General features: G+C 37.7%; 1 protein-coding gene across 1 annotated transcript in view; it reads right to left on the reverse strand.

Moving 5' to 3' along the window:
- FBN1 (fibrillin 1) overlaps positions 1-13506 on the reverse strand; it is a 223186-nt gene that overhangs the window by 119463 nt on the left and 90217 nt on the right. Inside the window, 1 exon segment of the mRNA NM_001287085.1 lies at positions 2373-2570. Coding sequence (NP_001274014.1) covers positions 2373-2570 — 198 coding nt within the window.

Consider the following 13506-nt stretch of genomic DNA (forward strand, 5'->3'; position numbering starts at 1 on the left):
GCTTATTTTTTTTTCCACTGGACAAATCACCAGCTGACCTAGTGAACACTTGTTTGCTTTGTTTTGTTTCATAAATCCATTGTCTTTAATACAAAGTTCAGAGAGCAGGTTTTTTGTCTATTTTGTTCACTGCTGTATCCCTGACACCTAATATCCCTGACACATGGTCCCACATGTAGTCCCAAATACGAACCCCTTAGGAACAAAATGAATCACTCCAAGCTCATTATGTTCAGTTAGAAAGATTGTAAAAAAATACATGTACATTCTTTCCATCTCTTCATATATAACACACAAAAGTCTAGTTTAATAAAGGAACCCCCAGTGTGGCAGTCTAACTTTTCTTTCTCTCACTCTGGATATTCTTTTAGAAATCTGGAAACCTAGTGTACTCCTTTGTCTTATTCTTCATTGTATGAAGCAAGAGAGTGAGCACCAATTTTAAGATCTCTAATAACCTGTGTTCTTAAGAAAAGTTGGCATGATGGAAAGGATACTAAAGAACCAACAATTTATTTTGCTATAAAAGTGTCACTATGTTAAATGGAAGGTCCTGGCCCACAAATGAACCACTATATGTGAAATATAATTAGATTACATTTTATAGCTGATCTCAATTTTCTCTTAGACCAGAAGTTTCCATTCTCTTAATATACTGAATATGTTATTAAAATGTTATTTGAAATTGATGGCACATATAAGCAAAACTTGATAGTCTTGTTGGTCATAAATTTTGGCCAAGAGGAAATATATATGAGGGCACTTCTCTGTTGGCCACATCTTTCAAGACTGAAGACAGAATGAGCTCCTTTATGAACTCATTTGTCCACAGCCCCTCCCATCTAGCCCAAGGTCTGAAAAACACCAGCAAAGAGACACAGCCCCAAGCAGATAGCAGAATCGCTTGGAAAAACCCATAATAAAACATGGGGAATTTCATTCTCAAAGTGGCAGTATAACTGCCATCTTGATTTCAAGGGTTTCACAAAATTTCTGATAAAGAGTCAGGAAGGGACAGAAAGAAAATGCTGGACAAGTCTAGACTGTATGAAATGCATAGCAAAGACACGGAGCAATCGCTCTTCCCTCTCCCTCTCCATTCTCTGTCCCCCAGTTCTCTCAGAGCCTCAACTTCTGACAAGGACTCACAGACACCAAATCCGGCTTTCTGGTCTCTGTTGATGAGTTCACGGGTACTAGCTGCCTTTACAACACTAAGACCAAGAATTTCTTCAAAACTCACTGGGGCTTTCTAAGGCTGAGAAAAATAAAGGAGGTACCCAAGAGAGAGGGAACCAAACTTACTTATGATTTTATAAAATCACACGCTAGACCCCTCTGTAACTCTTTTGTTTCAAAGTGACTTCTTGCAGCTCCTGGCTTTCAGAAGGACAAGTTGAAGGGCAAATAAAGGGGCTGTATGTTATACATAGCAATCAGGAGCCAGGACCAACAGTGTTTATCACAAGTGGAATTTGTGGAAGTATAATTTAATGGAGACCAACAGAGCTTAAACTATGGGATTAAGCTCAAATTCTATTTTACGGCATATCAGCCTTAGAATTAATGTACAGAACAAAACCAAACTGGTATCTACTTGCCTCAAAAGTGCATACCCTGAATTTTCTGGAAATATTGCAACTTGCTAAAAAAGCCCTGAAGATGTCTAAAGGAAACAGATACAGCCTGGGAGTTTTCAATCCCATCAGTTTAGTGCTGAACTGCCTCCGTTCACTTCCTCCTGTTTCCTGCCAGACATCCAGACAATAAAAGAATTTGTACAGCTGGAAGAACAGGAGTAAAAGCCAAAAACAGAGTAAGGGCTTCTATGGGAGGTAGGAGAAGAAGCAAGCAGGCGACATCTGGGGATATTTAAAACTGTGAAACAAATCTTAATTTATTTCTGACTTATAAAAAAAAAAAGCATAATGTAGCATGTAAAATGGAGAGAGGAACTATTTTCTTGAGGTCAACTAAGTACAACCCATGAGACAGAGGAACTCCAACAACACCAAATGAAGGGAAAAAATGAAGAAAATGAAGAAAAAGAAACTACGTTGCTCAGAGATTTTGCTTAGTGTCGATACACAGCATTGTCCTAATGCACAGCACTGCTGCAAACAAAACCATATCACCCCAAAGAAACAGCTTTGGGGTCAGAGGGGGAACTGCTGGCAAGGAAAGGTCCAGGGAGACCAGCTGCTCTCTCCCGAGCCACACTCCTAATGCCTAAGTTGGATATCATGCCGTCAGCGAAATCGTGAAGTTATGTCTCTGACACCGCTTTTCCATTCTCTCCAACTTTGCTGGAGAATGGCTCTCCAGAGCAAATAAGATGAATCCATTAATAACTGCATCAGCCAGCGGCTTACCTTGACAGGCTCCCGTACGGATATTTGGAATGAAGCCTCGGCGACAGGGGTGGGGCTGGGCGGGGCACATCTCGCACGGGTGGCCCCAGGCTCTGCCCACCGTGGCACAGCAGAGTGTTTTTGTGCAGACAATCCCGCTGAGCTGTCCCTGGCACATCTGGTTGCTGACCACAGTAAAACATGGGCCTGTCCTGTAATCTGAAAATAAAGGAGAAGAATTCCATGAAGGTCCAGAGAAGCAGGAACCATCACGCAGAGGAACAGCTGTGCCCCATCTTGTCTGACTCCGAATCGGGAAACAGTCTTCAGGGAGAGAACCACACGTCAGTGACTCTGTGTGAAGCCTCTGGCAGACCCTTCTGCTGCCCCCCTCCATTTTCCTCACCTATGACACAAGGGTAAAAACACTAGTTCCTATCCACTGTGAAAAAACCCTGTTGCAAAGATCAAATGAGCTAAGGGAAAACACTTTACAATTGTAGTGTCCTACACAAATACAGCATTATGATAGTAAGAAGCACTCATTCACTCAAGAAAATGTGCCAGTGCCTACTATCAATCAGCCCCTGTGCTTGATGGAGATGTTTTAGTGATTAAAATAGACCAAATCCCTGCCCTTACAGAGCTTACGGTCTATTATTACTCAGGCTGGAGAAAGCAAAAAATTTCAAAGTTTGCAATGAGGAAAGTCATAGCACCTTCTTCCTGGGAGTTCCTTGAACAAAAGAAATGGACTACTCATTTCTTTTGGATTGGTCCATCTTACTTCAAGTACAAAACACAAGCAAGCCAACAAACAAGTAAGCATTATTAAGTATTTACCCATGCAAAGACATTAGGTATTTAATATAAACAGTAGGGACATTGGTCTGAAATCATTGTAACCCTTGGGCAAAAGTCCATCTTCAAGCAAACAGGGATAAGCCAAGGCCATAGGAGAATTTCCAAGTATTCTATGAAATCTGCCTCCGTTTTTGTTCTGTTTTGTTTTGTTAGCAGGAGAAAGTCAATCTGGATTCAGCAGCCAAAAGACAAGAAAGATTAACATGTAGTGAGCATAGAGGACCAAAATCAGGCTGTCCTCAGTCTCCCTATGAGAGAAATTGAGACCATAATATCCCTTTCTGTTCTACAATGACCTTGACAGATAAGCGAGGCTGAGCTGTAGCAAGACCCATGGGCTTATCCACTACGCGACACTGCATGCTTCCCTATGTCATTTTCAGAAATGCATAGTTTCTTGTGAATCCAGGGATGGAGTAAACAAATAATAAATAACTGAATAACTAAGTTCCTTTCACCACTGAATTCCACAGTTTTATGAAAATCACCATGTGTGCTAATGTAATAGCTAGGTTAGGTTTTCACTTTTCTTCTTTCTTTCTTTAGGTAGCTCATGAAACATACATATGCAGTTAACCAAGGACAACTCTTCATTACAGTACCAGTAAGAGTGAAGGATGGAGCGTGACCACATTTGGACAATAGCTGAATCTTACCTGCAGTCATGCCTCTGTTCTGTGTATTCTCTCCTGCTTTCTCTGTTGCAGTTATGACCCTAGCAGCTCCCTATCACTAAATGTTCTTCCTCGTTCTCCCTTCTATCTTGCTGGAATGAGCCACCTGTGGTCAATGGCACTGCCCTAATGCCCATGTGGAAAGATGAGCCTTCTTAGTAGATCCTAAAACAAAATATTACCTGGTCAAGTTGAACAAGAGGACTAGGCCCAAATTATGGTAATGCTTAAGAGATGGACAGGATGACCAAAATGTGGAGTCTCCATCTCCACATCTCCTTCTCCATGCAAGTGCTTACCAAAGTGTGCTATGTGTATCACTGATGGGATGCAGGATGGCTTTAGATTGTCAGGTTTTTAATTTAATTTAATTTAATTTAATTTAATTTAATTTAATTTAATTTAATTTATTTATTTATTTATTTGAGAGGAAAAAGAACACAGAGGGAGAGGGAGAAGCAGACTCCCCGCTGAGCAGAGAGAGCCCAACATAGGGCTCCATCCTGGGACCCTAAGATCATGACCTGGAGCCAAAGACAGACACTGAACCGACTGAGCTACCGAGGTGCTCCTAGATAGTCAGGTTTGAATAGTCACTTATTAATTCTAATTTGTATTATTAAAAACTATAACCATAACTTACTCATGATTTCACAAATATGTTTGCTATGAGGATGAATAAAAGCAGCTTAACTCGATTTAAAGAAAAATATTACATAAAAATATTAAGTAAATACTAATACAAGATATGCAAATAGGCCAAAAAGTTGTTTAGTTTGTAAACATCTAAACACCACCAGTGTTACCATTCCAAAAGACTAATCTTATAACTTTGTTCCACTCAAGTCTCTAATGCTCTGGCCCCTCCCACCTTTCCAGCCTTATCTCCTGTTGCTTCCTCAGTTTATTGTCTTTTTATTTTGTTCATGCATTTTTTTTTTTACCCAACTGATTATTCTTAGTTTTAAATAGTCAAATTCTAGGTACATTTGGATATTTAATATTTTTCAGAGTATGCCAGATCTATTAAAAAATCTGCTATCTTCTTCCAGAGTATTGAATTCAAACAAGAATACAAAAATTAAATGCTATGGAATAAAATCTCTGCCCTCATTTCATTCTGTCAATAAAGGAAAATGATACCACCATGACAGTTTGCAGCAAAAGTGCTCTTAAACGCAGTAAAAAGCATGGACAAACTCAAAGGCTGCCATCATTCATAATTTGGCTCAATTCTTCCAAATACCTATAGGCATTTAACAAATACTTTTCCAACATACAGCATTTCTTTTCTATTTTACACTTCATTATATAGTTTGTGATTCAAAAATAATTATTTTAGAGAACTAGGAAAACGTAGCAATAAAAATAAGAAAAATCACATGTAATTGCACCCAAAGAAATCTTTGATGCATACTGGTTATATTATCTTAACCTAATTTTACAGGGGTTTTTCTCTTTACCACAAAATAGAAACTATATTAAAGATACAACTTTGAATCTTAAAATTGCCAAAAGCATTTCCCCATGTAACTACTATTCCAAAATACGATTTTACATGCCTCCTAATTTTCCATCAAGTTATAACATAATTTATTCAATAATTTTCTGTGTGTTACTTAAATTGCTTCCAATTCTTCATTATCATACACAACATTCATTGTACATTACTGATGAATTACTTTATAATGAAAAACGTTTAGTCTCACACAACAACCATCAAGATTTTTTTGATTACATATACATATTTTACTTCTGAGACTAGAAAGATCACAGCAAAATAATCTTTTATTTAAAAAGTAAATAAAACCTATGTTAGGTGACAAGGAAAGAAATTCAGGTTTTTTTCTTCTCTTAATTTACTGAGGTAAGTACAAACGTTTGACTCAGATTCATGTTGGCATGTCATTTTCAATCTTTAAAAACCATAATGGAACATGAATTTGAATTTATAATCCTCTCTTCAACACTGCTTAGCTTTAGTTTTGCTGTTCATTTCATCAAAATGCTTATGGAAAGATTTTATATATGAGGATTGCAAAGATTCAGGGTAACACACTGTTTTGAGAGTGACACCAGCAAAATCAAGGCACACTACAAAATACTCAGAAAATCTGATTCAGTTCTGTCTGACTCTGCCTCGTGATTTCGGACATGAATTCCTCATTGGAAGACCCCCATTAAAAAAATAATCCTTAAGACTTTTCCAGGGTTAACAACCTCTTACCCTCATTTTAATATGAAACACACAGAATAGAAATGGCACTATTGTTAATTCTGGCAATTTTCTTTGGGCATCTCTAGAGCCCACAGGGACCCACCTTTATTAAACACACTAGATATTTGGCAAATAGTTGAAGTATACATAACAGAATCTATAGACTTAACACATTTCTACAGTAAATACCACTATGGATAAAAACCAGACCATTTGACAGTACAGATTAGTAAGCGTACATAAATGTATTTGTACGGCCACATTTTCAATAAAAATTGCTGAGTGCAGAGGACAGAGGCATAATCTGGATGAAACAGAATTGGATCTAAAAATCTCTTGGAAGGTAAATGCTCTATTAACGTGGTTTTCAAATGTCATTCTGATTTGGCAGCATGTGCTTTTTGTCCTGTGTTTTATTAGATTGCCAAAGCTATGCTGTTTTTTGTCCAATACCTCAACCACAGAAAAAAAATGTGCCCACTCCCAATTCCTTACTAATAATCCAATTATTTACAATTATTCCCATAGCACTTACATGATACTAGGCTAAATTTACACACTCTTTTTATTTATTTATTTATTTTTTTTCAGATAGTCCCAGCACTAGACAGGGAATGTGCCTAATTCAATGCTGGGGTAATGTCTGACTCATTCCTTCAACATAAATAACTATTCCTGATGCAACGAAAATATAGTATTAAAAATACTTCTGTTTGCAAATTGCTCTACAATCACTTCCTTATAAGACCACCATGAACTAGGGCAACAGGCCAAGCCTTTCCCAAATTAAAATACAATTTTAATTATTTTTAACTGGCTTACCCCAATATGGCTAGTTCATGGGAAATTTTGCATCTACATGTTCCCATTCTGAGTGGTGAGGCTCCAGGACTATTCCACAGTCCCCAAAGATTTAGCTTCAAGGCTTAGGATCTCACTAATGTGTATGTGTGGCTTCAGATCCTCAGCCCCTTCCCAGGTCCGCAGCTCAGAATGCTGTGACCTACTATGTTACTTCACTTTCAGTTGCAATCAGACTTCACCCTAAAGAAAATGCATCATGCACAGAGAAAGGATATTCTGTGGTACAATGAATTCTTGTCACTCCTGCCCAGTCACTAAACCACAAACTACAGGAAGGCACAAGGATATAATTTGGGGCAGTAGACTCCAATTATTTTAAATCCTTCTTTTCATAAAAATTACAAACAAAAGAATGAGCTATCAATTTCTCCATGACAGGGTCACAGCATGCTTCTTCCTTTCAGGTAGGCTGGCCTGGGACACATTAGACTCCTAACGTGTGGAATTTCAATACAACCTCCTGAGGAAAGAGTTCAGAGAACTTTCAGTCCAGAGAAAATTAAAGCAAAGAAGTTCCATGATCATCATTAGTCTCATAACTCCTCCCATTTCTTCTTCCTCTAATTATTCTTAACCTTAGGACATAACAAAATCACCTGGGGAAGTTTTTCAAAATACTAATGCCTGGGCCTCACCCCTGTCCTCCCATAGCCTCTCTCCTCATTCCCCCACCCCCACCCCCTAGAATCCAATTCAGTTGATGTGGCTTGAGTCTTGGGTATCCATCTGTCTTTTACAAAAGCCCCCCATTGTGATTTTGCCCTCTAGGGCTCTAAGTTGTCCCTCTCTCTCTCTTAACTTTATTGAGAAGTTCTTATGTTCCATAATTGGAGGCATCTGCAAGATGCCTTACCTGAAGGTCAGGTAAGCAGTCAGCTTAGAATCCTTAGAAATGTGAGTCCATGGACTAGGATCACTGCTACTCAATATAAACCAACTCCATAACATTCATTTCCATAATGTTGACTGATTATGAGGCATTTTACTATGTTCTTTATTAGTTATACTAACCACAAGCTCACTAAACCAAAACAGCAAATTAAAATTTAAGAAAGCTAACCACCCACTGCTCCACTGTTCTAATAGTCACGTGAATTCACGTTTCTAAGCTCTCCCTTCCCAGGGTTATAAAGCACATCTATATACATGACACCATTTCACTACCATGAATTCCCACTTCCAACTGCTCTGCCCAGTGCTAGACATGGTACCTGAGTAGAATGCCAGAGGGATTCTTCGCCCAGGTTCCAAACACACTGATCAAACTTAGCATCAGTGACACCAAAAGTTAACATTCAATTCCTCAAGAATTGCACGATCACAGGCCACCTTGAAATACTTTCATGACTCCTGATTTGATTAAATATAAAGTACTAAACATCATCTATGAAGTTTATGCCAAAAATAGTCAAACCTTAATCAAATTAAGCTTCTAGACCTAACCTATAGCGGAGAGGACATATGGGGTAGAAGAACAAGACAAATGACACCACAAGGAAATACTCAGAAAACCCAGAATGTGTGATTTTTAAAAGCAACTGTACTGAACTTTTCCAAAAATATAAGACATCTTCTCTTAAAAAAAAAAAAAAAGATGGCAGAGGGATTATTTAGATTAAAAAGATACAATAACCAAAACTTAATTGGATTCTGTTTCAAAAAGAGACAACTGGGGAAATTTTATATGGGCTGTAAATTACATAATATCGTGGAATTATTGATCTTTAGATATGGTCATGGTATTTTGGTTATCTATGAAGTGATGTGTCATGATGTATGCAACTGAATTTTCAAAAGATTCAGCAAAACAGACAACAAATATATATAAATATATACCTATTAATATATATACACAAATATATAATATATAACTACATTTACATATAATATACACAGACTAATATTTAATATATATCACATATAATACTAAAAATATGTATTTAAATATACATATACAAATAAGCACATAGAAAATATTATATATATAAAAGTAGAAAAATGTTAACAAATATTTAATGTAGGTGGGAAGTATATGGGTACACTTTACATCATTATTTCAACTTTAATGTAAGTTTGAAATGTTTAATAATAAAAATTCTGAGGGGTTAAGAATTCCTTCCTGGGCTACTTTTACTATGCAATATTGTTTCTTTTATTTTATCCAAGCTATGTTTTTTTAAATGACATAATAAATTTCAAATATACTTTCCAATCCATACATTTTTTACAAAATACTACATGCAAAATATGAGTATGAATGTGATCTCCATAATGTTATTTAAAGAATATTAACTTTTGAAAAAATTTACTAAGTTACATTATGCAAAATGTTTAACTTTCAGTAACTGTATCTGAGACAACAGCTTCACTGTAAACTAAAACATTTTAGAAATAGAGCATAAGAATAAAACACAAAGCTATTTCTGTTAACATTTCACTGACTTTTAACTTCTTTAATTCATAAAAGTATTACCATTATAAATTTAATATGATAAAAAAATTTAATATGATAAAATATAAATATCATTCAAAACTGCAGAAACAAGGTGATACACCTTTTAATTCTAAATGCAGACTCAGTGATTCACCAAATCTAGGCCATAGTTCTATGGAATCTGATTATGTGCAGCAGCAATTCAACTTCCAAATACTGTTATCACATTTTATTCTGTGCCATGATGAAGACAGTAAGCAATCTTGTTCAGGGAAGAGAAAATCTCATGTCTGAATAATCATTTACTTGACACTATTTGTTCCCTCATTGAACATCCTACAAGTCATTACTGATTTTCACTTTCCCTCAAAGTTATCTCCAAACTACCTTTACTAGAAAAAAAAAAAAATGGGTGCCGGAGTGGAGAGAAGTCAAACTCTGGGTTGGGTGACATATTCACCATCAAGATAATAAAATTATAGGGATCCCTGGGTGGCGCAGCGGTTTGGCACCTGCCTTTGGCCCAGGGCGCGATCCTGGAGACCCGGGATCGAATCCCACGTCGGGCTCCCGGTGCATGGAGCCTGCTTCTCCCTCTGCCTGTGTGTCTCTGCCTCTCTCTCTTTCTCTCTGTGTGTGACTATCATAAATAAATAAAAAATTTTAAAAAAATAAAATAAAATAAAATTATAGGGCAGCCCAGGTGGCTTAGCGGTTTAGCGCTGCCTTCAGCCCAGAGCGTGATCCTGGAGACTGGGGATCGAGTCCCATGTCAGGTTCCCTGCATGGAGCCTGCTTCTCCCTCTGCCTGTGTCTCTGCCTCGCTCTCTCTGTGTGTCTCTCATGAATAAATAAATAAAAGCTTTAAAAAAAAGATAATAAAATTATAGAGTGTCTTCATTTTTCATAGTCTGCAAATAGCATGTTAAAGAACCAGCTGGCTCTGACTTATGCACTTTTAAAATGGCTTGCATGAATGCCATGTTAAACCAAACTGCAGCTTCACCACAGAGCATCAGCTATTAAACAGCAAGACAAAAACAATAGTATTATATAACAATTTGATTTATTTATTCTTTTATATTTTCTTCAAAGCCACCAAGTATGAAACATTCCCCACATTCCAAGAGCAAGATTAATAACAAAAGAGTAAAGGGCCCTGTGATCAATGATATTACATATAAAATTCCCCAGGGTCAACATATTCTTAGATCAACTCACATATCTCAAAAGTGCCTTGTGATATTGCTTAATTTCCAAATACAAATTCTATAGAAATTCTATTTCTGAAGGATTCTAATGGAATGTTTATTGTTAAAATTGGAAAATTATCATTATAAATGAGATTTTCACATATAGAGAATAAAGGCCTGTGTTTGTAAAGGGGCAATAAAAATGAACCTATTGGTGTTACTTCGATGTAGGTTCCACTAATATGAGATAGCCAGAATAGCCAAACTCATAGAAACAGAGTAGAATGGTGGTTGCCAGGGGTAAGGGAAAGGAGGAATGGGGAGTTATTGGTTCATGGGTACAGTTTCAATTCAAGAAGGTAAGAAAGTTCTGGAGATGGATGGTGGTGATGGTTGCACACAATGTGAATGTATTCAATGCCACTGAACTACACCTCTAAAAATGACTAAAATGGTAATTTTGTTATATATATTTTACCACAATTTAAAAAAATCCCACTACATAAAATAAAATCAGACATTCTGACTTCAACGAGAAAGTTCAATGAGTAAACTTTACAGCTGTAAAATGTAATCAAGGATTTCTTCATTCAACAAATATTTATCAAGCTACTGTGAGCAGCAGGAGATAAAGTCCGTGACCACATGGAATTTACAGTCTGGCAGGGGAAGTAGTCAGCAAATAGGTGAATATGTTTAAAATCACTTTAGATTTGAGGCCGTGATTTAGTCTACAAATGAAATTAGCATGCTGCCATGACAGAATAATTGGGGGAACCTACCATGGAAGACTTCTTGGAGAAGGTGCTATTTATACTGAGGCCTGAAAGATGAGAGCAAACCAGCTGCGCATGGTGAGAGTAAGTGCTTCAGAGAACAGTGGCTCTAGCCTGAGAGGGCCTGGCTTCCCCAGTAATGAGAGATGGCTACAGTGACCAGAGCCCAGAGAGCAAAGAGAAAAGGACACACCATGAGGCTGGAACATTGGGCAGGAACTGGATTACACAGCACATTCCAGGCCATGGTAAAGAGCTTGGATTTGGCTCTAAGCTCAATAGGAAGCCATGGAAAACACAACAGGTTATTTTTAAAGTGCTGTATAGAGGGTTCAAGAGCAGAAATGGGAAGGCTTACAAGGAGGCTACTGGAGGATCAGAGGGAAGATGGAGGTGGCTAGGTGATGGCACAAAAGTAGAGAGCAACTGGGAAGGGGCAGGGGTCCCTGGGGGGTGAGAACCATTAGCGCTTAGAGGTGGTTTGCAGGTGAGGGGTGAGGGAAACTGAAAAGACAAGGATGACTTGTGGGTTTCTGGCTCCAGCAGCTGGATACATGGCTAGTCTCTTACCAAAATGGGGACTCTGACCAAAAATTAGTCTCTAACCAGCAATAAGCAATACAAAAGTTCTTCACACTTTCACAAGTACTAAGTATAGGACAGGTGATTTGAACTGATGAGGCTGGCCCTGCATAAAACAGTATTATTTGTACATCTTGATGCTATAAAACCTATGTATAATGAAATTAATCTGGGTCTATGCATTTTAGCTTTTTCACTATATTTCTTGCCCTTCCCTTCCTCTATCTGAGCAAGCATGTAGTCATATCACATTCGCAAATTTATATATAAACTATACGGTTGAAATTCTTACTTCAAACGCATTTAGCCAATTCTCTCAGAAACCCGAGTGTTAAGTACACATGGCTCAGACCAATAATATGTGATGGAATCCTGGCATGTGGGTGGGATTTCCTCCAGGGGAAATTCACTGCTGCTTCTATGAAATGACAGGGCAAGGGAATCCAAGACCACGAGCATTCTCACTGCCAGCCCAAAGCTCATTCTACCGGAAATTGATACATACCACACTCCGATGATATTATCAATTCTTAAAGATCTGATGAAAAACTTAAAGCGAGGACAAAAGTTCAGCTATTGAACCACAACTGAAAAATGACTCATATAAATATGGACTTTCTGTACTATCAAGACAGACAAATGGCAGTGAGAGAGCTTAGATACATTGGTTAAGAAGTGTTATTTCTAGAATTGGCTTTTTACCAAATATTAATTTGCTTATGGGTACGTGATTATATAGGTTAATCATCCCCTCCACCTTTATCCCTCTCATTGTGTATGACTCTCTCTCTCAACCTCTCTCTCATACACACACACACACACACACACACACACACACACATCACTGAACTATGATACTCTATTATCAAGCAGTTCTCAAGGTGACCTTCCTGTTCTCAGAATTTTTCTTTGGAAGAAAACGACTGATGAATGAAAACTTCCTGAGACTGTTTCCAGCTCGAGTCTGGCACTGAACTCAACTGAAGAAAGATAAGTTGGAAGAAAGTATAAGCATTACTTAGAACACGTGAGTGAACTGTACAGAAGACAGGCATGCAAGCTGAGGGAATGGGAGAGGCCACAGTTCCAAAACCCAATCAGATCATTTTTAATTAATCAACAAAATAAGATTCCTAACAAAAATCTGTGCATGCTCAGATATCAAAACATGGCAGAAGACTGATTTTCTGAGAAACCAAAACTAAAAGGATTAGAACCTTAGAAGTGCATTTTTGCTGTTATTTGATGGTCATCCATTTGTAAGACCTACCACATGTGCTGAGAACATGTTACTAACTGGACAATCATGGCAGCTTCTGGCCTCTTGGCAGCTTCGCTGGTAACATACAGGTTTTGATGTTCTGGGGCATGTATGTTTTGTAGGTGACAACGGTTTTGCAGCATTGAATAGCTAGCAATTGCACAGTATGCATCATGCTGTTTGGAAGTGAAAATTATATTCCAGACATCCCAGGTAAGAGCTAAGTATGAATACTATGTTATAGGCATAGTAGCCAAATAGGTTAATCTAGTTGTAGCTAAGTTTCACC

This window comes from Canis lupus, chromosome 30, assembly GCF_011100685.1.
Source record: "Canis lupus familiaris isolate Mischka breed German Shepherd chromosome 30, alternate assembly UU_Cfam_GSD_1.0, whole genome shotgun sequence".
Taxonomy (NCBI): Eukaryota; Metazoa; Chordata; class Mammalia; order Carnivora; family Canidae; genus Canis; species Canis lupus.